Source organism: Arachis duranensis, chromosome 3 (genome assembly GCF_000817695.3).
Source record: "Arachis duranensis cultivar V14167 chromosome 3, aradu.V14167.gnm2.J7QH, whole genome shotgun sequence".
Taxonomy (NCBI): domain Eukaryota; kingdom Viridiplantae; phylum Streptophyta; class Magnoliopsida; order Fabales; family Fabaceae; genus Arachis; species Arachis duranensis.
In genome coordinates this window covers 37439712-37466369 of record NC_029774.3, presented here as the reverse complement: position 1 = coordinate 37466369, position 26658 = coordinate 37439712, and the positions used below count along the sequence as shown (strand labels likewise).

Sequence of the window (26658 nt, the reverse complement as noted above, 5' to 3'; positions counted from 1 at the left end):
TTTCTTTTCATCGCACGTAAACATTCATATCACAACATAGTCCTCCATGTCTATCATTTTCTTGCTTCTTTGACTCTGTAAGTATAATTAATACCCACACTTAATTGGTTCTAAAATCACTCACTCATATAAATGACGCTATCATATTTTTCATCTCTCAAACTCACTAACACTCAAAATAATAAGGAGAAAATTTGTTGAAACAAACACTAAGTATTTTGGTTCATGGAAAGATAGATAACAACATACATATGAAGCCTTTATATAGGCAAACCTTCATAATAAAATAATAATTCTTATAACAACTAAGCACAAGTTGTCATAATTCAAGAAACATGTAGAAACTTTGACTAGTCAATTTCTTGTTCAATTTTGCTTCAAATTCTTAATCATCAATCTTGAAGCTTCCAATTCATGATTCTTCGTTCTTCTAATATGAAGATGATGAGTGCAACTTGTATTCAATTCCAATTCAATTTGATTTTGAACTTCTTCAATGTTCTAGTATGTTGTAGTTGTACTACTTTTTTGAATATTATTGATTTAATTTTCTAACATTGCCTCGCTTAAATCAAGCTTGTAGAGTTTATCATTTGAAGCATCTTTTTCAACTTGCAAAATAACTCGGTCTTCAATGCCTTCATAGATATATCTACAACTTGTTCTTCAGTTGGACAGTACTCGATCACAACTTCTTTCTCATTTATCAATTCTCTAATTTTATGAACCTGAATATCAATATGCTTCGATCTTCCATGAAATACTGGATTTTTGCAAAGTGCAATAGCTGACTTGTTATCACAAAATATTATTGTTGGAGTACTTTGTTTCTCGTTCAATTCCTCAAGAATTCTTCTTAGCCAAACTGCTTGTGTTGCACAATTTGCTGCTGCTATATATTCTGCTTCTGCTGTAGAGAGTGCTACTACTAGTTGCTTCTTTGATGACCATGAAATTGCACCAGAACTAAGATGCAAATCTTGAAGTACTTTTTCTTGTTTCTATATCTCCATCCCAATCACTATCAGTGTAACTGACAAGATTCACTTCAGTAGTATTTTCATAATGAATACCACCATTTAAAGTACCTTTGATATATCGAAGAATCTTTTTTGCCTCTTGCAAATAGTTGGTATAAGGTTCCTCCATGCAAACCAACTCCAAATACAATATTTGGTCTAGTCGCAGTCAAGTACCTTAGACTTCCATCAAGCTTTTGTAATATGTAGGATTTACTGCTCTTCCTTTATCTTCTCTCAACAACTTGAACTTCTCTTCGATTGGAGTAGGAACTGGTTTCGAATGTTCTATTTGAAATTTCTTCAAAATATCATTTGCATATTTCTTCTAAGAAATGAAAATACCATCATCCCTTTGAACCACTTCAATGCCAAGAAAGTAAGACATCAAGCCCATATTTGTCATTTCAAAGTGCTTTATCATAGCCTCCCTGAATTGTATAATTATCTTCAAATTGTTGCCAGTAAAGATCAAATCATCAACTTAAAGACACACGATCAAGATATCTCCAGGTTCAAAGAACTTGATATAAAGCGTATGTTCAAATGAACATTTTTTGAAACCATTCTGAGTAAAATAAGAATCAATCTTCTTGTACCATGCTCTTAGTGCTTGTTTTAACCCATACAAGACTTTTTTCAACTTGTAAAATTTATCTTCTTTTCCAAAAACTTCATATCCTGCAGGTTGCTCAACATACACTTCTTCTTCTAAAGTGCCATTTAGAAATGTTGACTTAACATCCATTTGATGTATCTTCCACTTATTTCGGGCCGAGAGTGAAATAATCATACGAATAGTGTCTAATCTAGCAACAGGAGTAAATACTTCAAAATAATCGATACCTGATTTTTGTTTGTATCCCTTTGCAACTAATCTTGCTTTGAAGCGATTAACTTTACCGTTGGGTTTGTACTTAGTTTTGTAAACCGACTTTACTCCAATCGACTTCTTATCTGCTGGTAAATCTGTCAGCTCCCATGTGTCATTCTTCTCAATGGCATGAATCTCCTCATCCATTGCTTTCTTCCAATTATTGTTTTTAGAGGCTTCTTCAAAGTTCAATGGCTCATAATCTGAACATAGAGCAAAGTTTATGATTTCTTCATCGAACGGATCGTTGTCATTGCCAACTTCGTAATCTGCTAATCTAGCAGGTAGTCTTCACTCTCTTTGTGATCTTCTAGATGATTCTGGGTGTTCAGTTGTGTCAGGTTGCCTTTCTTCTACTTCATCACATGTATTTGGAATTGTAGTTAGCTGATTTTCTATCTTTGTATTCCAGTCCCGCATGTCTTTTTCGTCGAACGTCACGTCTCTGCTAATGATTACTTTCTTTGTTTCTGGATTGTACAACTTGTATGCTTTTGAGTCTGTGCTATAGCCAATAAAGATACACTTCTCGCCTTTGTCATCTAACTTCTTTCTTAATTGATATGGTACGTGGCCATAAGCAATACACCCAAAGACTCTGAAATAATGGAAGGAAGGCCGCTTTCCACTCCAAACTTCCTCTGGAGTTTTATCACGAACACTCTTTGTTGGACACCTATTTAAAACATGAACTGTTGTTGCGACTGCTTTTGTCCAAAACTCTTTAGGCATTTATTTTGACTTGAGCATGTATCTGACCATATCCATGATTGTTCTGTTCTTTCTTTCAGCAACTCCATTTTGTTGAGGAGTATATCTAGTTGTTAGTTGGTGTTAAATTCCGTGTTGCTTAAAGTATTATGAACACGCAAGATATTCTATTCCTCTGTCTTTTCTGAGAATTTTGATTTTATAGCCACTTTATTTTTCGACAAACGCCTTGAATGTCTTAAAGACATCACATGCTTTTGAGTTCTGCTTCAGAAAGTATACCCATGTATATCTATTAAAATCATCAATAAAAGTGATAAAATATCTGCTACCACCGTTGCTTGGAACTTCAACAGAACAGAGATCTGAATGCACAGTTTCAAGTAATCTTCTAGCTCTCCATGACTTTCTTGTAGGGAATGGATCTCTGTGCTTCTTTTCCAGTTGACAAATCTCACAAACAGTTGGAAATATAAATCCGTGGTAGGCCAAAAAAATAAAAATGTCCAAACCGCATATGCCATAGCCAGTTATCATTAAGTATCACAGAACTCATGCAAGAGGGATTAACATGTTGAATTTTTAATGGAAATATTCTATTGAAGTCATCTTTGCTTTATCTATGAACCGTTCATTGTTGTCAAATACAGTGCAATATCCACGATAAGTTATCATTTTGTATCCCTTCTCAGATAATTGCCCAATACTCAGTAAATTGTAATCAAGTTCAGGAGCATAGTAAACATCAGAAATATAACTCAGAAAACCATCTTTCAATCTAATTGGTATGTGCCATTTTCCTTCAATAGGGATCTTTGTACTATTGTCAAACTTCAATAATATTTTAACTGTATCATCTAATGAAGAAAATAATTCCTTTCTACCAGATATATGATTACTACAAACATTATCCAAGTATCATATATTTTCATCTTCAGCACATGAATTACTTGAAAAAAATAAAGTCTGAGTACCTGAATTATCATCAGTATTTTGATGCTGATTTTCTGCAACGTGTGCTTGATTGTTATTCACCATTTTGAATTTGCAATTTGCTGCTTTGTGTCCATACTTTCTACAATGAAAGCAGTTGAAATTAGTTATTTCTTGATAAAAATTGCCTCGACCTCTTCTTCGGTTGACATGCCTGAAATTCGTTTCACCTTTTTCTTGATTAGGTGGTGTAAAATTATTGTAACTTCCTTGGTTGTAATTGTCACGACCTCTACATTTGAAACTTTCTCTGTCTCTACTTTGAAAATTAAAACCACGACCTCGTCCTTCTTGTGTATGACTTGATGCTGTAACATTGTTTAAATTCACTCGACTTTTCAGGGCTTCCTCGGTTGATTTTTCTGATTTCTTCAGTATTCTACTGATGTGACTTTCCATGGTTCCTTGCAACTCTGCAATCATCATGGTATCCATATTGTGGGACTCTAGTATCGTAGTCATCACATGGTCATACTTCATCGGCATGGTGCGAAGAATTTTCTCCACCACTTTGTTATCGGGCATATATTCTCCATAGACTCTCATTTTATTGACAAGGTCTGTAACACGAGTAAAATATTGCTCAACAGTTTCTGAGTTAGACATCTCATACCTTTCATATTCTCTTCTAAAAGATTGTAGCTTTGCTTTTTGAGCTTTATCTATGCCTTTATATGACAGCTTCAACGTGTTCCATGCTTCCTTTGCACTTTTAGCATTTGCTATTTTGCCAAACACTGTATAATCTACTCCTTGATGAATTTGAGATAGCGCCAATTGATCTCTCTTTTGTTGGGCAGCATCTGCTCCTTCTTGCAAACCCGATTCAATGAAATTCCACGGATTCTGAGCCTTCAAATGGGTAGACATCAAAGTCTTCCAATAACTATAATCAAGTTTTCCATCTAACTTGGGACCGGACCATACAATATTGAAAGTGTTTGTCATACCGAATCTATGAATAAACAACTATGAGAGAACTCTCTCACACTTCACAAACTCTCAAACACCAGGCGTTAGATTAACCAACTCTGATACCAAATGTAAGTATAATATCCACGTTTAATTGGCTCTAGGATCACTCACTCATATAAATGAGGCTATCATATTTTTCATCTCTCAAACTCACTAACACTCATAATAATAAGGAGAGAATTTTTGAAACAAACACTAAGTATTTTGGTTCATGAAGAAATAGATAACAACATACATATGAAGTATTTATATAGGCAAACCTTCGTAATAAAATAATAATTCTTATAACAACTAAGCACTAGTTGTCATAATTCAAGAAACATGTAGAAACTTTGACTAGTCAATTCTTTATTCAATTTTGCTTCAAATTCATAATTATCAATTTTAAAGCTTCCAATTCATGAATGTTCATTCTTCTAATACGAAGATGATGAGTGCAACTTGTATTCAATTCCAATTCAATTTGATTTTGAACTTCATCAATGTTTGAGTATGTTATAGTTATACTATTTTTTTAAATATTCTTGATTTAATTTTATATCGGACTCTGTTTTGAAATCAGTTTTGGAATCTTTGTAAATTGAGTTTTAATGTTTGCAGTATGTCCAGAACGCCTGAACCCAAATGATTTTGCACTGCTTCTGTTTAGATCTTGCAAAGCATAGAGAAAGAAATCAAAGCAAAAGAGGTTTGAGGAGGGACATTGGCCTCAAATGTCGCAGTTCTTGATCATTCGGTATGTTCAAATTCATTTGTTTGTTAGTTTTTGAGTCTCCTTTCTACCATTTGTTTGGAATCTTTGTAATAATTTTGTTCGGTCAGATAATGCATATTATCTGTTTGTAGTATGTCCTGAACCCAATGATTTTCTGTTTTGTTCTTGCTGTTTCTCTGTAACTATTCATGGATACTTCTTACAACGGTTATTTATTCTTTTAAATGAATTATTGACACAGAACCCCAAAATACTCAATCTGTTTCCTCTACGTCATTCTTAAATCTTTTGTTTACGTTCTTATTAATTAAGGGGTCTTTGTTCCTCAAAGCGTTACCTTTGATGGCCGTCCGCCAAAGGCCACCCATCTTCTTCCTCTGCACTGTTTCCAATTTCCATAACCAGAACTGTGTCTTGTGTTCCTTCTTCAACATCCCATTCACTACAAGCGTACAACCACCTCCTTCAGCTTCTGAAGCACTCTCTTCCAATGCTAAGTTTCCTTTGGCTCACAAGGACTCTGCCTTCTGCGGACTGCGGTGAATTGTCTTCAAAGGACGTTGGGAAATAGGTTCAGCTTTGTGGGTGGCTGACCCTTCACAGGGTCCATGGTGGCCTCACATAGTGACATTTCTCTAACTCCGGGATCATACTGTGACATTTCTCTAACCCTTCCAGATGCGCATTCTGGTACTAGTGACCTGAACCTGAGTACGAGTATGTTGTTGCAATTGATGGTATTGTCAGGTCTAGGCAAAACGAGTCTATCAATAAGAAAACGAAAAAATCTCCATTGAATATATGTTTTCATTGTTAATACAAAATGATTCCAATTTGCTATCAGATTGATAGTAATCTGGTTGTTGAATGTTGATAATGTCAATTCTTCTCATTATTTATTCATTTGCTTTCTTGCTAGTCTGCAAAGGAATATGCATTTTAGGAACCAATCAGTGCCTAGGATCTGACGATCTTTTCTCTTTCTGTTTGTTGGGAAAAAGTTGATGCGGAATTCCATTACCTAAACTTGAGTCTTGTAGCTGATTGGTGGGGCGATTTAGGACAGTTTGAGTAGCAATATTTATGCCTATTTTGAAACTGCTCTTCACCTAGATTTACAATGCATGTTCATCGCATGGCATAAACAGGAAGTGATTGTGCAGGTTTTCCTTGATATTAAAGTATGTGCAATTACCAAATCCATTTCCCAGGCTTTTACATATGCTGAAGCAATGAACAGACACGGCTCAGGCAGGCAGGATACTAGAATTGATCTTGAGTTAAAAGATGTAACGATCTTCCTTTTTCCTCCTCAGTAGCATCGTATTTTCTAGCAGCATCTCAATATCTCATAGACTCATACATAAACATATCCAATAGCTTGCCGCAGTTCCTTTTTGAAAATCATTTTTATTTTGTTCTGCGGTAATTTACATGTTCTTGCTTCTCACTTNNNGACTTTTTCTTACAGTCATCCTTCAGAGTTTTGTCATCCAATATGTATTTAGTGTACCTTCTAGTGCAAAATGATAATCAAACTCAACTCTTAGGAAGAGTGATATTTTTTTTTTACCTAAGCAATGAAAGCTTGTGCCGGCACAGTGTTTTTGCTTAAGGTCTTGGATACTGGTAAGGATGGATACTCTATTAATTTTTTATGACATCTAGACTCTAAATACATATTTATTCTATAATTTATTGTGTAAACCTTTGATCTTAGGGGAGACTGAGGGAATTGCTGCTTTAGTATCAAGCATGGATGCTACAACTAGAGAGAATTCGTAAAAGCTACCTTCTTTGATTTTCTTTTGCTATTGAACTTTTAAGGCAAGCATTCAATTTTGGATCACTGATCTTCCAATGTTTGAGCGGAATGATACGGAGCAGAGGCTTGAGGTTTGTTTAGATTTTAGTAACACTCATCAATTTATTTCTCAACATAACAGCATTTAGTTGTAAACTTTTTATAATAACTCTTTGTTATTACAGTAATTTTCTTATTCCTTTCTCTGTCTCTTTGAATTTATTTTATTGTCTTTGGTTGACAAAATGTTACTCAATTCATCTGTTAGGTTTTGATTTTTGAATTTGAATCTTGGACATATATCTTTGGTTGTTCTCATATTATTTCAATCATGATCTAGTACAGGTTCTACATCATCCTTTCCCTGTGCTAAAGACATGAATGACCTTACATCTCCCCATGCATTAGCGTATGACATGGTTTACAATGGAGTGGAGGTAATTGAGATTTGTTTCTTGGCTACTTTCTGCTTTATGTACGACGCTAGCATGATGAGGATTACTTTGCACCTATTTTCTACCAGATTGGCAGGGGAAGTTTAAGAATTTATAAACGTGACATGCAACAAAAGGCTTTGGAGATCACTGGCATCTCAATGGAGCAGGTTAGTTTACCATTATCTTGTATATCATGAAGACAAACTTGTACTGGTTAGGGTTACCTTTCTTTCTGAATGAATTGTGTGGATGATTTTATTGTATTAATCGACATTGAAACAAAAATAAAAACCTGTTAGGAAAACCTTTCTGAAATGGTAATGTATATCTCCGTAGGGAAAATTGCAAGAGATTATTTAAATTAGTGGGTAATATATGTATATAAAACATTTTAACAGAGATATTACACCATTGTCCTGATTGGAAATTGCATACATGTATGTCCTGTTTTAAATTTATGCAATTCGGTGCACCGTAAATGGAACTCAAAATTTTCATATAAATCGTTTTAGGGAAAACGATTTAATAAAACATTGTGTTGTGGCCTACAACAAATTAATAGTGAAAGAGAAATGACAAGCTGGAGAGAGCATTGCCTTTTTCACTTGCTTGCGTAATTTGTTGCGGACTACAACCAATTAGCATGAGAGACTATGAGTAGTTCATTGCAGGAAGAAAGGATTTAGCTTGACGATATATCAGCCCAAATGTCATATACTCATATTGTCATATTATAAATTATAACTTTCAATATATTAATTTAAAATGATATAATACAAACATTGTCCCAATTAGTATTCAAAAGAATATATAAAAAAATATTTTATCTATGATTAATTCAATTAATAATCATATTGTCATATCATGAATTATAGTTTCAATGTACTATATTACTTATCTCCAAGGGCTTAGACTCTTAGTAATGAAAGGGGGCAGTGGTCCCAAATTATAATTTTTGTTAAGAAAAAATGAGTTTCTATAGAGATAGTCTCCCCTTAAATTATATTATACAGCCTCTTTAAGAATAGTCTTTGCATGACATAAAATTGTAAGTAATAAGCGATAATTTTTATATATTGTTATCTTACTTTATTCATGATATGTATTTTTATTTATTTATAAGATTATTTTGTTATTTTGCAGGAAAAAAATATATAATATATGAATATTGCATATATATGTCAACAAAGATGAAGTTAGTAGTATATTTTTTATTTAATTGGATATTAAATACATATATGTATATCCGTATATCTTCGTATAAATATTTAATTGAAATTGTGTATTTAGTTTTTGTTTAAAATTTATCATTAGAAATAAATAATGATATAAAATATTTTTAGTAAATTATTAAACATATCCCCTAATTTATTAGTCTAGTTCTACCTCTGCTTATCTCATATAATGATATAAACAGTATAAGTATATACCTATTTGGTTGCCAATACAACATTAAACCATTTTTATAAAATCTGAAATTCTTATTGTAAGATTTTTTTATAACTAGTGTGAGATTTTTTTTTATAAAGTTTGAAAATTTTTATTATACTCATTACATTTCGCAACGAGGACAACTAAAACAACGAGTACAATTAAAACTTTTTTTTATAATTATTGCAAGTCTTTCTATAAAAATTTAAAATTTTAATTGTAAGTATTTGAATAAAATTAAAATTTTTATGGCACCCATTATTTTAATTGTATTAGTTATTTTAGTTATACTTGTTTCAACGATTTATACGCCCTTCATAAATGTCTCATTTTGATAATCTAAATATGTAGGCACTAGATTGATGGTTCTAAGACGTTTAGACCATTAAATAATTCTATAATAAAACATATTTTTTAAGTTTTTAATAATTGCTAAATAGTTCTTATCTAATTTTAATTACAAATTAATCTTTTATATATTATTTAATTATAAAATCTATTTTTTATTTTATAAATCATTATTTTATCATTCATCTATCATATTTATTAATAAATTTGAATTGATACACAATCGATTGAATTTTGCGAGGTATGTGGGATTTTTCTTATTCAATCGATTGATCATATTACCCAATCGATTGAAATCATTAAAGCAATATAGGTTTAGTTAATTCAATCGATTGGTATGATAATACAATCGATTGAAGTTTGTACGTGACTAATGGTATTTTCCAATTCAATCGATTGGTATGAGCATTCAATCGATTTAAATGTGACAGGTTTTTTCCTGCATTCAATCATTGGTATGATAATACAATCGATTAAATTTTGATATGTGCTGTTATATATTAAGCCTGATAACCATTTGTGTTCAGCCTCCTTTCCCTTTTTAAATTTTACAACTCCATTTCTGCATAACCTCTCTTCTCTCTCCTCCCTCCCTTTTTTAAATTTTACAACTCTATTTCTGCATAACCTCTCTTCTCTCTCTAAATACAGAGAACTTCTCTCTTCTTCTTCTCCAATCTCATCCATATCCACTCCAAACTACATACATATTATTAATTTTCGTCTAAATCTCTACAAAACTCACCAAACCAATATTCCCAAAATGGCCAGAACTAAAAACGCAAAAGAAACTAGGGTTGAGAGTGAAAGTTTTGCATTCACCAATTTATAACCTTAGTATTAAAGAAAAGATAAGATTAGAGTTTCTAAATCAAAATAAAAATTTAAAAATTGAAGATAGAATTTTAAAGATAAGATAGATGGATAATAAAATAATAATTTATAAACACGAGTAGGAAAATGGAGAACAGCGTAACATATAACGTAGTGCACAATTCAATCGATTGGATAACACAACCAATCAATTGAATTGTGAAAATTCATATTGCTTTGAAGCCTTCAATCGATTGGGTAACATGAACAATCGATAGAATTAGAAAAAAACCCACATTTTAATCATCGTTCAATCGATTGTGTAAAAGTTACAATCGATTGATTTTCGACAAAACTATACTATCATCCAACATTCAATCGATTGTTTTGTGGAAACCTGAAGTCCACTCAATTGAATTATGGGAAATCAGAAATCCAATTGATTGTTTTATTAATCCAATTGATTGTTTTGATAAGAAACACGATTTCACAACCCTATACTTATGTAACGAATCAAAGATAAAATTTTAATCGATTAGGATTGTCAAAAAATTATTACGATTTATGAAAGATTGAATTCATTATAAAAATTATGTTTTATTATGAAACTATTTAGTGATGAAAAAAAATCTTGAAACCATGGAATCTTTTTGCTAAATTTATGTCTCTCACGGAAACTACCAGTTCACGTGACATGCATATGCCAATTTTGGGGCCATTGCGTCTAAATCTGTGAAACAAAGAAACGAGCGATTTGTAATCATGAGGTAGGTTCATGTTTTGATGTGTTCAAATTTGGTTCAAACCTTCTACATGGACTTGCATTGCCGCCATGATTTTCCTAGTACACATCTCCAGTTGTTATTTTAGATAAGCTTCGTTGCATGAAATGCAATTTATCCAAATTAGTACATAATAACACTGACTCTCCCTTTTCTGAATTATTTTATATTTTAACATATATTTTATAAGAATAATTAATTTGGTAGTTAATTTTTAATATGCCCTTAGTAATAATATAGTATAGTTGTTTAATATAGGAGCTTCATTTAGCACATTTTTGTTGCGTTAGTTAAAGCATGCCCTAATTGGGCCATAGCGAATGTGTTAACCAATTTAGATAATTATTGGATTTTAATATTGATGGAATTTGATGGGCATATAAGATTTTGTTGGGCCAAGAACTAAGATGCATAAGGGGGACCGGTTATTTTATGAACACCCACTTTATTTATGTTTGTGTAGGGGCATAGCCTATGAATTGGATACAATGGAAATATAATAATGTTGTTGGCAGGGGCTAGCTAGGCTATAGCTCTATCAGGAATGTTATTGCATTCCAAAAGACAACAATCGCACAGTAAGAGTGTACATGGGCCGGATTAATTCAGACTCGACTCAAAATATATATTAGACTTAATTTTTAGACCCTAACTCAATGTTAAATTCGATAAAATTTACGCACTTTTGAGTCGGGTAAAAATCGGATGAAAACTGAGTCTTTAGTATATAAAAATCATCTAATCTCCAACCATTATTTCACAATTCACGTAATAAAATTCACTTAAAAAAATATAACAAAAACAAACTATTCTCTAAAGTTAAAGTATAACTATAATCAATATTAATATTGTCTAATAACACCAAATATTTAAATCAAAACAAATAATACAATATTATGCATAAGACTAAAGTCTTATGCATTTTAAACATAAAACATTAACTTATAATTTTATAATGACTAATAACACAAAATATTAAAGTTTACAATATTTAAATTCCACATAAGAATAGCCATCATCCATTACTAATAACACAAAATATTAATTGTGTATGATGACCGGGCCACCAGGCCGAGTTCGGGTGACCCGAACTATAGTCTGGACCCGACCCAAAATAATGACCTAGTCTATTTTTGAGACCCTTACCCAACCCTAAACCCAATGAAATCAAACTAAATTAGCCCCTAAAGTGTTCGGATCTTCGGGTCAGGCCGGACCATGTACACCCCTACTGCACATATATCTTTGTTAGAGCAACTCAACGCCACTAAAACTATCTCTACTAAATTAAAGAATTCATTTCAATATTTATTTATAATTCACTTGTTATAAAAAATAATTTTATATTAATTTTTGTATTATCTCTCTTCTCCATTAGATAAAATTAAATTTAGTCTTTATTGTAATTTTATTTAATTAATTAATTAAAATAATTAAAATTAATATAATTATTTTTTATAATAATATTATTAAAATTTATAAATTAAGAAATAATTTACTATTATAATGCACAATATCTAATTCGAGATTAAATTAATTTGTTTGAGATTAAACTAATTTACAAAATTACTTGATATAAAAAAGATATATAGTTAAACTCTATAATTGACCACAAGTCCACAAGTATGGTAAAATTGTTATATGTGTTCAATTAGGTTCTCTTTCAGTTATAATTTGTAAATGCCGTTGTCTATTCTAAAGTTGAGCATTTTTTTAGAGAAATTGATGGTATGATATAAAATCTTACTCTCCTAACTAAGAATGTAATTCTTGTTCCTTCATTGCCGCTTGAATTTGTAACTTTTTTTTATTGTCATAATCTTTTCTCTATGTTCCATCTCTTGTTCTCTTTCCTTTTTTTCATCCATTAGTTACTTTTCTCTAACATTCTTAATATTTTTTATAGAGATAGTTTCTTAACAATCGATGATTTCTTTTCGTTAAGATATTTTGACATATGTACCTTTTTTTTTACTCTTTTTTTGCTCTTCTTTAATCTTTGTAGGCGAACGGGAGAGTCTACACTGATTTCCTTAGCCAATAGTGTTTTTAGATTTGATAATGATGAATATGTTTCAATTGCACTGATACTGATTCTGTTTTAGTCTCCACTTTGTGTTGGTAGTTGATAGTTGGATTCTACATTTTTGTCCCAAACGAAGCATATTTCAATGCCTCTCAAAAGTAAATTTTTTACCATAATTTGTGATATAAAGTTTATAGGCCACTCTTTCATATCATCAGTATTCAATCCACTCTTTATATTTAGACAAGCTTGATCGTAGCAACCAGCAAATTATGCAATTGCCTTGTTGATCTTATACCATTGTTTCTTACATTCAACTATTCCCCTTTTCATGTCAGCGCTAAATTCTACACGTAGCTGTAAACTCGATTAAAAATGTTTCGCCATTTTCATTGGTACCAACTATAGGGTCAGTTGAAACATTCAACCATTCATTGATCAACATCTCATCCTCTTCCTATTGCCAATGTTAAATACTATTTTGTATACGATTTTCAATGTCATCATCATTGAAGTCGATAATAATATCTAATCTACGAGAGTTAGCAAAATCTGAATATTATAAATTTGGACTAGATTGTATCGGAGTCTAAAAGAATGGGTTAGAAAAGTCACTAACACCAGATGAGTCATGTCTCGATATACTGAATTGAGTTGAAACGGTAAGGTGGTTGGAATAATATTTATAATAGAAGGGTTAAATATGGACGAAAATGGATAATGTGATATTTGTGAATTTTAATTATGTAGTTAGAAAATAGAAAATTTATTATTACAAGGAGTTTGAAAATTAAAATTAGAAAGATTTTGTGAATTTGGACTTTAAAATGTATTTGATAGTGTGAAGTTTTGATTTAGAATTTAAGAGTTTAAAGTTTGAGATTAATGGATATTTGAAATTTAAAAAAGCTTTTGTAAGTAATTGAAAAAGTAGTTGAATTAGTTTGAATTTATTTTTTTGAACAAAAAATAATATCAGTAGAACTTTAATTTTGTAAATTTGAAAAAAGATTAAAGAAGAGAAAAAATTATAAAAATAAAAATATATGTAAGTAATATATGGAGTAACAACATATTATTTTATTAATAATAACGGTCATATGTTTTATTAATATATATGTTATATAACATATATACAACAGTCATATACTCATATATATAGCTTACATCGAACAACTATCGTCCGAGTTGTTTGTGAAAAGGTAGGGGGTAATACCTGCAAAACATTCCGATACTTAAATCAGCAAGGGTCTTAGCAGGTTTAAGTGTATTGAAACTTAAGTATACCTGAGGATGTCAGTGTATTTATAGGTGATGAGCCAATAACCACCGTTGGAGTAGTTTCACTCTTGGTGGTGGATAACCGTCTCTTTATCTTAGGGTGTTGAGATCTCTCTTCTAGAAGTGGGTGAGAGATATTAGGGGTAAGTTATAACTCCTTGAGGAGTGAAAGGGTTATCATGCAGCACTTCGGTCCATCTTGTGCAGAAGTCGGTTATGGACAGCTATATTTTGGGCTTTCTCTGTCTTCGGGCCTAGCTTATGTTTTGGGCTAGGTATGAACAGTGCCTCTACTTGAGTTCAATCTTTTTGCTTAAGTTGGATTCAAGTATAAATGAAGTCGTCTCTTTTTAGGTCGGTTTCTACATTTAAGTCGAAAAACCAAAGTGATTTCAGAATGCCAACCGTTGCGTCTATTGGTTCCCTTTTTGAACATGTAAGATGCGGTTACATTTGTAACCGTGCACGTCATTTAATGAGGTGAAGTTTTTATATTTCTGCCCTTTAGTTCTTTTAAATACTCCTTCCCTTTTCTCTTCCTTCCTTTTCGTCTCCATATTCCTTCTGTAATACTCACCCTCTTTTGTTCTTTCCAACCTTTTTTTTCCTTCAAAACCTCCCTTGTACTGGGATCTTGCTCTTTCTCTGAAGAGTCTTGAAGAACGTGGAGCATTTGAGAAAACTTGCTTGCTGCTCCTACCATGTTGTTGACCTCCTTCAACTTCTTCGAAGAAAAAGGTTAGTTTCCTTTTCTGGTTACGCTGTTTTTGGTTTTCTCAAAGGTTAGCCTTTCATGTGTTGTGTAGCATTTTTTTGTTACCTTAAAGGACCTTTGTTTGAATGTAGATTCTTTGGTGGTAGCTCTCTATTTGTTGGTGAAGCTATTTTTGTTTCAACTTCTTTGTTGATTGATTTATTGTTTTGTTGTTATGATACTGACATGGTCTTCTTCGTGTAGGAAGATGCTCGTAAATTATATTTGTTGTGACTGCTTTTAACACATTGTCATTTTTCAAAAAACCTTTTCCGTGTTTGTCGAATGTTATAATATGTGAAAAGGGGTTTCTTTTATTTACAATTGGTAGTGATGCCTTCTTTTTCATAATGTAGGTATATATTTCTAAATGTCTCACTCAACTGTTTCAAAAATGTCTTCAAGGGTTCCTGAGGATCTGTTAAAATGGGTAGACTCTTCGGTTCTTTATGCGATTCTTATGGTAGATAGCTTTTTTGTAGATGAGTTTCACAAACACCATAGAATTTGTAGTTCTAGGGATGATGGGTGAAGTATGTGTTAGTTGTCCCTGACCCTGAAGACCGAGTTTGCTTTAGTCGAGTTGCTGATTCAGAGTCGCATTTTATTTTCATGTATGATTGTCATTTTACCCGCCTTGTGGTGGCATTTCCTTTTTCCGACTTTGAAACTGAAGTTTTGTCTTGCTGTAAAGTTGTTCCTTCCTAATTACACCTGAATTCTTGAGGGTTTATGAAGATTTATCAACTCATAAGTCGTGAACTCGACTTTCCGATTTCTTTAAAAATCTTTTTCTATTTGTTTCATCTTACAAAATCCTTTAGTGCAGCCTCGAATAAGCAACAGTGGTTTCCTTCCGGACTATTCAAGGTCGGAAAGTTTTTTCTATTTTTGACAAGTCGTTCCATGATTTTAAGAACTTTTTTAAAGTCCGTACTGCTGAGGGTCACCATCCCTTCTTTCTGAGTGAAAATAATGAGTCTCGTTTCCAGTTATACTGGGTAGAGGCAGCCCCTGTTGAGAAATATAATATGATAGACTTGAACGAGGTCAAGGAGGCTATAGTCGAGTTCTTCCGAGAGGCTTGGGGACGGGCCCCAAATCTTGACACTAAAAATTATTTCCCAGAACTACGAGTTATGTCCGTACCGAGCTAGGTAGTCTTGACTGCTATTTCATAGACAATTGCTTGTTTTTCCGACTTGTTTGTTGATGTCTCTTAATCTTTTTTGCAAAAAAATAATAGTGGTTCCAAAGCTTACTAGAAGGTTCAGGAAGTCAAGAGGAACGCCCGAGCTCGAGCTGCTCAGTTGCAAGAGAGCAGCAAGTCGGATACCCCTTCTCCGAGTAAGTTCGATTCGGATGCCTCTTCTCAAGGCAAGTCGGTAAACCCTCTTCCTCCTCCTCCTTCTCTGGTTCTTACTCCTCCAGTTCCCCCTTCTTGGAACCGAGTTCTAAAAAGAGAAAGACCTCGGAATCCGGCGCTCTTAATATCTGGGTTTGATGGGTGAAGTTTTGTGAAAAACACATCCTTCCTCATAGTTTTATTGCTATGGATGATGCTTCTATCAAAAATCACCTCCAGATCTTAATCTGAGAGAGAATCTGAACTGCTAGGGTATGCTCCACTTTGCTAAAAGAGTTGGAGATGACTCCTTTGAATGCTACTCAGCATTCTTTGGAGGCCCTTCGGGCCGAGATAGCCAGTCTTCAGGAGGCAGAGAAGGGGTTGGAGGAGGAGAAGGTGAATTTGGAAGCTGAAATTTTTAAAGCTCGTGATTCAGAAAGACAATCTGCGGTTTCCTGTGCTAAGGCCGAGGGGTTATTGAAGAAGGTTGAGGAGAATTATGTAAGAATTTTTTGGGAGAACCTGGAGTTGAAAAAGTAGATGGAGCGACTTAGGGAGGACAAAGCTAGGCCAAGAATTTGATCTTTTCCGAAACAAACTGACGCCAAAGCCAAAACCAATTCCCTATCTCTTCCTATTCAAACACCTTCTTGCAGAGCCAAAGGTAGCCATTGCGAGCATAAAAAACATTAGACACCGCCCCAGACCAAGTCTAGCCTACCACTGAACCCGCTTGCACATTCGGATTGTAAGAGAGAATATTGCCATGTAAAACCTGGTGACGAGGAGAATAGACATTCTCAAGCTGCCACTTTCCAGCCGACCAAAGATCTAAAATCCGAAGATGCAAATAAGAAATGTGAACATAATCCATTTCATTACAAAGTTGTTCCTCTTTCCTCCATATAGAACACCAAAAATTCTTATCCAAATCCCTAATGCACCATTTAAAACTATCCTTCAGAATATTCCAAGTTTTACACAGACTCTTCCAAACATAAGATCCTTTAGATGCCGAGTGGCTGAACTCGTCACCCAAAGAACACCAATATTTATCTCTCAGCAGCTCAACCCAAAGCTTGTGAGGGTGATGCAATAATTGCTAAACTAGCTTACCAAGAAGAGCAATATTAGCACAAAAAAGATCTCTAATTCCCATATTACTAAATTTCTTTGGGGTGACCAATATTTTCCAACTAACAAGATTTAGCCCCCACCATTGACATGGTCTTTCCAGAAAAAGTCATCATCATGGATGCTATAGAGTTTGTTATTCTTTTGGAAAATAGAGAGACTTGCATACGGTAGACAGGAATAGCAACCATAACCGAATTGATCAAACAGAGCCTACTTGTCTTGTTGAGTTAACACCATTTTCAACTGGCTAACTTTCTCCGGATGTTATCACTACAAGATTTCTGCTTGTTTATGAAAATTTTTGTGTGGAAGTTTTAGAAAACCTCCATAACAGATTTTATTTATGGCAAAATTTAAAAACCCCATTGATTAAAGCTAGTTGAAATTTCTAAGCCCAATTTTTTAAACCAATAGCCAATTGCTAACCTACTCTGGATTAAACCCAAACAAATTTAACTCTAAACAAGAACTTATCCAACAAAATTCGAAGAGGAAGAAGAGGAAGAATGAAACCCTAGATCTACTCGCCGTCGCGTATTCATCTCTTCGCCATTGTCACCATCAAGCTCGCCGTAGCGTCTGAGATTAGAGGGAGAGTAACCGGTGACGCCCGCGACACCATCCTTGCCGAGGTCCAGGAGTAGGTTTCCATCCTCAACTCCACTTTCTCATGGAAGGAGTCAGATCGAGCCGCCGCCAAGCGTACCACTCACGCGCTCACCGATCTTGCCAAAAATGGTAAATTCTCCATTCCTCTTCCTCGATCTCCTAGCGTGTTACTCCCTTCGTTTCGATTTTTGACAAATTCGTCGTGCATGTATCTAGGTGTAAATCCTTCAGTGGTTATGTCTAGCAGAAGAAGTGGTGAATGTGATTGTCGGAGGAACTATTCCGGCTTCATTATCTCTAGTGTTTTTGAAATGTTCTGTATATAATTTATTCTTTATTATCTCTAGTATTTTTGGATCTCATTTGTTGTTCTGTTTTTTGTACCCTTTGCTTGTGTGTGTTTGTTTTTCTCATTTTCTTTTTTTCTTCTGTGACTATTGTATTACTCATTACTAATATATAGTTGCATTTTCTAATTTTGCTCCTTGTACGAATCTTCCTTCTCATTAATCCAATGTCAGATATAGTGCCTCTAATATTTAAAAATTTTTATATTTATGTTACATGTCAATTCATATAGCACCAAATGAATGTCAGTGATTGATTATATTTCTACATATTTAACATCACGGATTGCAGAAATGTGCTGGATGCTTATGACACATGTTGACCTCATTGAGAAGCTCCTGAATTACAACAGTAATGTGCCTCTCTCTATAATGTCATTGTTTTTTGTTTCTTCTATTCATGCCTATTTTCTAACTTTGCCTGTTTTGTACTTCAAATGATTGAGTTTTCAATGAAAAACTTTAAATTATTTAGTGTAAAATTCACTACAAGAAAATAGAGTTATTTTGACACTTTATTTTTTAACATTATAATTAAATGTCAAAATTAATATATATTTTTGACAAATATTACAAATGTCAAATTTTCTATATTTTCTTGATGAAAAATTTGACCGTAGAAAATTACTCCTCAATTTTGACACTCATTTGTTTTTAATTTACTCTATTATTTTTTTCTTTTTTGGGCTCTGTTAATTTTGACATCACACTGCTCTCAGTTTAGGATTATACTACTCATTCTTTATCTTCAAAATCTCAATTTATTCTTTAGTTTCAAGATCACATCTCATTCTTTGTTAAAATTTTTTGTTTAGAATATTTTATAGTCAATAAGTGTCAAAATAAATAGTATTTTTGACAATTAATAAGTATCACAGAAAATATGTTCTCAAAATTTTCTAACAAATTATTTTTGACAGCCAATATTTATCAAAATAAGATTTAAATTTTTTTCACAATCGCTTATATGTTAAAAATATTATTTTTGACAAAACTTTTATTAACATATTTTCATAGTTAAAATAGTGTCAAAATTTATTTTTTTGACAAATTTTAATTTTCTTTTACACATTATAACCCTAAAAAATAATCTATATTGTTGTAGTGATTCTCCCAGTATCTTCATTCCTTTATAGCATTGGATACGGGTTAGCCATAATGTTATATATTTGATATCATGAAATGAATAGAGCAATTGATTATTGATTTTATTTTCATGGTTATATGAAGTTAAGGTTGCAAACATTGAAAATACTTGCATAATTGTGCAGGTATGAGTTCCAAGATTTACCATATGCATTCTTTCCTTCAGCTCTAAAGTCTTTTGGGATTGCATTTATATTTTCATTTTGAGATTTTTATGTAATTAGAATTTAAATGATATTAAAATATTGAAGTTGTTGTTTTATTTTATTTTTTAAAGAAAAATAATAAAGTTATATAGAATAATACCATATGCAATTATGTTTGGAACTATTGATGTTAAGAATTTTTTTTATATTTAGAATTATGTCTTATATTGAGGAATTGTGTTATAAAAGATTTGATTTTTAAATTTTTATATTAAAAAATAAATTTTTAATTTGAGAATATGTAAAATGAGATGAGATTAATGAATGATTTGAAATTAAAAATAAATAATTAAAGGATTTGTGTTAAATTAAAAAATCAATTTGTGGAGGTTTTAAACTGCCACAAAAGTTCATTATAAAACCCCCACTAAACTCCCACAAAAGATTTCGTGACACCTCAAATTTTAAGAGTTTTAGAAACTCCCACAAACCATTTAGTAAGGGTTATAAACCTCCACAAATAAAAAAAAAGATCACAAATAAACAAAAATATTGTAATGTATCCACATACACATGTTTGGAGACATTGTTTGAGATATTTGAATTTTTAATTAATATGTTAAATATTTGTATCTTTTATGTTTTTTTTTTAACTCAATAGAATTATCACAAAAAGGAAAAAAAATGCATTTCTGTATATTAAATAGGCTCGTTTGCCGGTGAAACAATCAAATTATTAACCTTTTCGTCATCACTCTTCTAGCTCTTTATAATAAAAGGAGAGTTAGGGTCAACAATTTTTGTGTTTTGTAATTATTAATTAGTTATTAATAGTATTTTTAATGGTGTAAAATTATATTCAATGGTGAGAAATCATTTACTTTTCTTTTGATGATTAAGTGCTGGTCACAAAACATAAAAATTGCTAATCACCTAGACTTTTCCTTATAATAATATAAAGACTTTGCTAGCTAGACAATGACTTTTGTGAACCATATGAATAATAGGTTTTAAAATTAGCTCAATAAAATAAAAATACACTACACTTTCCAAATTACCCACCTAAATCTTAATATTAGGATAACCATCGCACACGTAATAAATTGAACATCCGATATATCATATTTTCATTATTTACCTATACTTTTTCTTAGAATAATTATAATATCATTAATTTTTTCATTAATATGATCCATGAGATCTGTGTTTGTATGTGAAGAGCCTGTTTTGCTGTCAATGAGACTGCAAATATGGGGAAAAATGTTTCATTTTTGTTGGCAAATGGCAATATGTGCAAAAATGAATAATTTATTGTATTTTATTTTTATTGCCAGTACTAATAAAAATTATGTAATTTTAATTTTCATAATTTCAGTCTGAAAAATATAACTATTGTGCATATTAATAAAATCTTGTGGTCTAATTTATTTGGGTAAATAATGAATTTTTTTAATTTAAATATAAAGAAAAGCCCAACATTGATGGATGCATCTTCCTATTTTTGAATTAGATGTTCCACCCTATCAATACCTCTTTGATTTATCTCCACCCATTTTTGCTTTATTCTTTCTTATTGAGAGAAATAATAATCTAAACTTGTTTTGTTTAAATTTAATATTTGTAATTTTAAACATGTAACATCTATAGTTATACTTGTATTATATCTAATATTACGTATTTATTGTAGTGACAATTAATGACTGTAAAGTGAAGTAACTGCAGACTGTTTTAGTTTTTTTCTATTATCAACAAAAAATTATTCATTCTTATTATTGTGCTAAGCAATTCTTTATGTATATCAAGCAAGCATGTATTTGTCACAGTTATGGACCTAGATAAAATTAGGGACTGATTATTTGAACATATAGTCGATAGGATTGCAGACAAATATGACAAGTTAACCAAGGACTAGTTTTAGTTGGCTTTACCAGAAACTAGGTTGTTGGGGACTATTTTGGACATGGAATGATTAACGAATCGATTCGATGGTTTTTGTGCAACAACTATATTTAATAGTTTTATTTTATTCCTAGCAATTTTTGTTTCGGAAGTATTGTTTACAATTTCTATTATAATAATACCTTAGCTTACTAACCATCAAAATATTTTACACTTAAGAAATGACCTTTCACTATAAATATACTCCGAAGAAGAATTGGCTGACTTCACCAACTTGAACAAAAAATTGTTGCATACCCGGCCCTTAAGCATATATTTGATCATCATTTTTAATTACTCTACTGTAAGCATATAAATAACTGTATATTATAAGCACAATTTTTGTATATACTTTTTGGTATATTTTTTAATTTTTGTTAAAAATAATTGGTAAGAAATTAAAAAAATAATTGTCTTTTATACCATAAAAGAAATATATACAAAAGAAGCGTGCACAAAAAAAAATAGAGCAAACATTATTCTTCATATTCTTATTTTTATACCATACAAATCACAGAAAAGTTTAAGCAGGTAGAGCATGGAAAAGTGGTGATGGCATGGAGCAAGACTTGATTTTCCATTATATATTTATATATTTAATTTGAGTTGGAGTATTAGTCTAATTAAGCCCAACACCTTTAGACGATAAATCTTATTACGCAACTACTTGGCCATAATTTGAGCAATTATTTAAGCGTGTGGCCTATATAAAAAGTTCCCCCAATACCCCAACTACTACTTAGTAAAGCTAGAAAATGAGAACTATTGTTACAAAATCGACTACCCGGATTCTTATAACAAAATTGGTACGAAGAAGAGACCCAACCATTGTTATAGGTCAATGGCTTATCCTTCCACACACTACTAATAAATGGTAATTTGGATGCTATAATTAAGGTCTAATCATACATTTTGTTAGTAAGTCTTAATCACGTTTTTGCCTTCATTCCAACGATGAGTTGCCACTTTCCTTTATAAATAATTAACAAAAAAGTTGATAAGTGTATCAACTTCCGCTTGTCCCTGGACAAGGACGATTAATTAGTTGATCTGATATGTTTTATAAATTATTAGTATAAATTCATGAAACTAATTAAGGGTACCTTTAAAATTATGTGGTTGAAAATGTATAGGGAAAGTTCTTCCATTTTATGAAATTAAGTCTTTTCGAGTTAGGTACAAAATTTCATGCAAGTATTTAAGTACGTGGAAGGTTTGAAGGATCAACACAGTATAAGCAAGAATGATAAATTAACAGCTTACCCAAGAAGATTAACACGAGTACAATGAATTAATATATAAATAGATGTATGTGAAGGAAAAATATTTACCATCCAACTTTACGTTGGAATATTATGCCAATAATCTACATGGTCCAAAATCTGATTGATACTGGAATTTGATTAGATGGGAATCACTTCACACTGTTTATTGCATAAGAAAGCACTAATAGTGCCAAAAATAATTTGTATTTATATTTATAAAAATTTGCATATATAAAATACATAATTTATTTTTATATTTATTAAAATTTATATATAAATTAAAATAATTTATATTTATATTTATTAAAATTTGTATATATATAAATTAATACTTCTAAACCCTAAATGCTAATCACACGTAGATTGTTCTCAATAAGTACAATTCTTGGTAAAATTTTCACAGCATACATATAGTGAACACTAAATTATTGCTAAGCATATTTAATACTTTGTTTAGAAATATATGCGTGTTACTCTTCACATACACAACTTGATGAATAAATTGTTTAATTTAAGAAAAATAAAATAAAATAGAACACTATCAGCTATAAGTAGTGTCTTTGAAAGCCGGTTAAGAAACTCTAGAATTAGTCCATTATTATATTAAAAAATTGACTTAAAACAAGAAATATATATATATAAATGTGTGGTGAAGGTTGCTTATAAATTTAATGGCGCGCGGCAAGTCTACTAATTTGGGACACAACTTTCTATTATGCCTTTGCTCTTGGTGGTTGGAGTAGTCTTTGTCCTAATGAAAGGGATTACGAAAATGACTCTGCTCTATAATTTCAATTATGATGAAGAAATTAGATAATAGTTACCAATTAATATATATTTATATAACGAAGGATGCATGAAGAAGCAAAACAAAAGCAGAAATTAATGTATCCAATTTCTAATAATATGCCAGAAATTATTAAAGGCCAAAGGACTGACACGTATGCATTCACATTAGATACTTAGACGGAAAAGCAAAGGATAAGAACGAATTAAGCACTTTGAAGGGGGTGCCACGTGGCGAAACAGAATTGTACAATACGTATGCGTACATGAAAGTATACGACTGACCAACAACCGTATCTGTTTGTTGCTTAGCTTTTGGTTTCTTGAATGGGTGTGGTGGGAGATAGAGTAGAGCATTGTGTCGTCTATGATGAGTTGAAGCTGTGACACATTAACCTAATCCTAATTATTACTGGTTCAGGTTCCAGTTTAGATTGAAAAGGCAAAATAGGTATCATAATCAAAACCCCAAAGATTCACGAGCTATTTCGTGTTATTAGGAGAACTATTCCGCTTATGTGCTACCAAAGGATGCCACATCTTCCAACCCTAATTAATGTATGCATGATATATTACTTTTCTATCTTTTCTGTTAGTTTCTCTTGATTGGATTTCGGAACAACATATATATACCTCAAGTTATTACTTACTTACCGTAACTAATTAACAAGTTACTGCAAGCCTCTTTTATTAGGTTTCTGTAAATTTTTTTAATAGATTTTTTTTATTAATATTATGCTGATAACTTTTTTATCAACAAAAATCCAATTTTAAATTTTTAAACTATAGTAAGTTATTATATTTATGATTTATAATAATACTGATCATACGATTATTTTATCTTATCTTTACTTAATTTAATATTTCTTATATATATCTATTCTTCTATATGGGATATCTAGTATAAAAATATGTGGTATCAATCTATATAGTTAGACAAAAAAAAAAAATAAGCATATTATTAAATTACCAGAAGAAATACTATCAAGATTCAAGATTTTGGGTACTTATAAAGCTTCATTTAAACATCTTGTAACAATCAAAGTTAGTTTGAAAGCAATTTTCCTACTTACACAAGAGAGGTGAGGATAAGGAATTTGTTTAAACATAGTATCAAATCAACAAAATGAAATGGCAGCTGGACGTGATGATGAGTGAACGGAATATGCCGGCCATTATCTCTAGAAATTAGTTGACTAATGCTTTCAAAAGTCTTATTATGCATGGACCATGAGTTTAAGTTATTATTATTATCATTTGACATGTCATAATAACAATGTGAATGTATTAGTTTTTGTTTTGAATTTAATTTTTAGACTATGGATGTAGTTTTCCTAAAAGCACTTTTTAAAGTTTTATTTAAAATAAAGGTAATAAATATAATTTTCTATTAATAACATATCAAATAATGAATGATATAAACCAGATAACTTACTAATTTACTCGATCTTTAGAACACACATGAGAATTTTTCAAGCTATAACTAGCCAAAGGTCCAATATTTGAAATTTTACATAGACTAAGTTGTCGCAAAAAGAAATTCATGTGGCAGAAAACAAAATCTAATGCATACTGAGGTGTATAAACTAATGGACTAGCTTGACCCCTTCAACGAATTTAATTATCATTAAGTTTATTAGAAAATCATAGTTTTAATAATATTTCTGTATCTACAAACATAAACCGGAAGATTCCTCACAGTATCGAATTTTAATTTGTGGAAAACAATATTATTACTTTATTAGTGACTTGAACATCATTTCTAAGTCATCTGTTTAAAATAATGTGATATACAAGCTAAGTCATTGAGCTTTTGGGACGCCTAGATGGATTATATATATTATTATTTTCTTCAGCCTAATAATGACTGTTAATTTATTATTATTATTTTAATTGTGTACCATAAGATGTACTTATAATAAATGCATCAAGTAATGAAACACGTATGAAGCTATTGGTTAGTTAATTAACATTGTAATCAATAATGTTCCGTAAACATCATGCAGGGTCCAGTTAATCCCTATCCCTATAGCGAACATCATTTTAAAATGTATGTAAAAAAAACCCTAATAAATTAAAAGTGCATCGTGAAAATGTGTTGTGCATCCACACCCACAAATATGTGTACCTGCATGGCCTACCAAAGCCAAGTTCCTAGCCTATATATACCTCCATTTCCTTGCACTTACAATTCATCATAAGCACTCAACCATTTCTAGGAAAATCTTCTCTATCTCACACATCCTAAGCTTATTTGCATTGCCATATCCTACAAAATATGGACAAGCTCTTTTCATTGAACTGTTGCATTGGTTACATTCTTATTGTTTACTCTCTCTTTGCATGTGTGCATGGCAAAGAACAATTGTCATGCAATCAAACACCATACCCAAATGTTTGCAAGCATTACGTTGAGACGGCTACATATACATTATCGACCCAAGATGAACATGTTTCTTCACCTTCTTATTCGTTCCACGGCATGGCCCTTAAGGTCACCATGGACCAAGCCATTAGAGCCCATCAACTAGTCTCAACCATGGACCCTAAAAACTTCAAAGAAAACAAGAAAGCCAAGATGGCTTGGGAAGATTGTTTGGAGCTCTATGAGGACACTATTTATCAGCTGAACCGTTCAATGAAATCGAAAAACCTAAACGACAAGTTAACATGGCAAAGTGCTTCCATTGCAAACCACCAAACATGCCAAAACGGTTTCATTGAATTCAACTTGAATTCTCACCTAAACTTCTTCCCAACCATGCTGTCCAACTTCTCCAAATTGCTCAGCAACTCCTTGTCCATCACCAAGGCCGTGTCCATGTTAGAAGCGGAGCAAGAAGTGAGAGGAAGGAGGAGGTTATTGCTTTCATCATCATCAAATCATAACAAACACGGACATGGCGGCTTCCCTGAATGGCTATCGGTTTCCGATAGGAGGCTTCTTCAGGCGGCGACACCACCAAAGGGTGA

At 31.8% G+C, this 26658-nt stretch overlaps 1 protein-coding gene and 1 long non-coding RNA gene across 6 annotated transcripts in view; both read left to right on the top strand.

The window, feature by feature from the left end:
* The first annotated feature begins 425 nt into the window (after positions 1 to 425).
* On the top strand, positions 426 to 8787 carry LOC107478744 (uncharacterized). Of its 5 annotated transcripts, none has more exons than XR_008006727.1 (7): positions 426 to 504; positions 5173 to 5308; positions 6451 to 6576; positions 6866 to 6916; positions 7008 to 7183; positions 7437 to 7528; positions 7615 to 7843. It is a non-coding gene; the product is annotated as an uncharacterized LOC107478744 (long non-coding RNA). The 5 variants fall into 5 exon arrangements; XR_001590000.2 differs by lacking the exon at positions 426 to 504 and adding an exon at positions 8672 to 8787 and having other exon boundaries at positions 5166 to 5308; positions 7615 to 7695; XR_008006726.1 differs by lacking the exon at positions 426 to 504 and having other exon boundaries at positions 5166 to 5308; positions 6499 to 6576.
* Positions 8788 to 25884: 17097 nt separating this feature from the next.
* LOC107478768 (pectinesterase) overlaps positions 25885 to 26658 on the top strand; it is a 3118-nt gene continuing 2344 nt past the window's right edge. Inside the window, exon 1 of the mRNA XM_021138227.2 lies at positions 25885 to 26654. Coding sequence (XP_020993886.1) covers positions 25964 to 26654 — 691 coding nt within the window. The 5' untranslated portion in view covers positions 25885 to 25963. The remainder of the gene's footprint in view (positions 26655 to 26658) is intronic.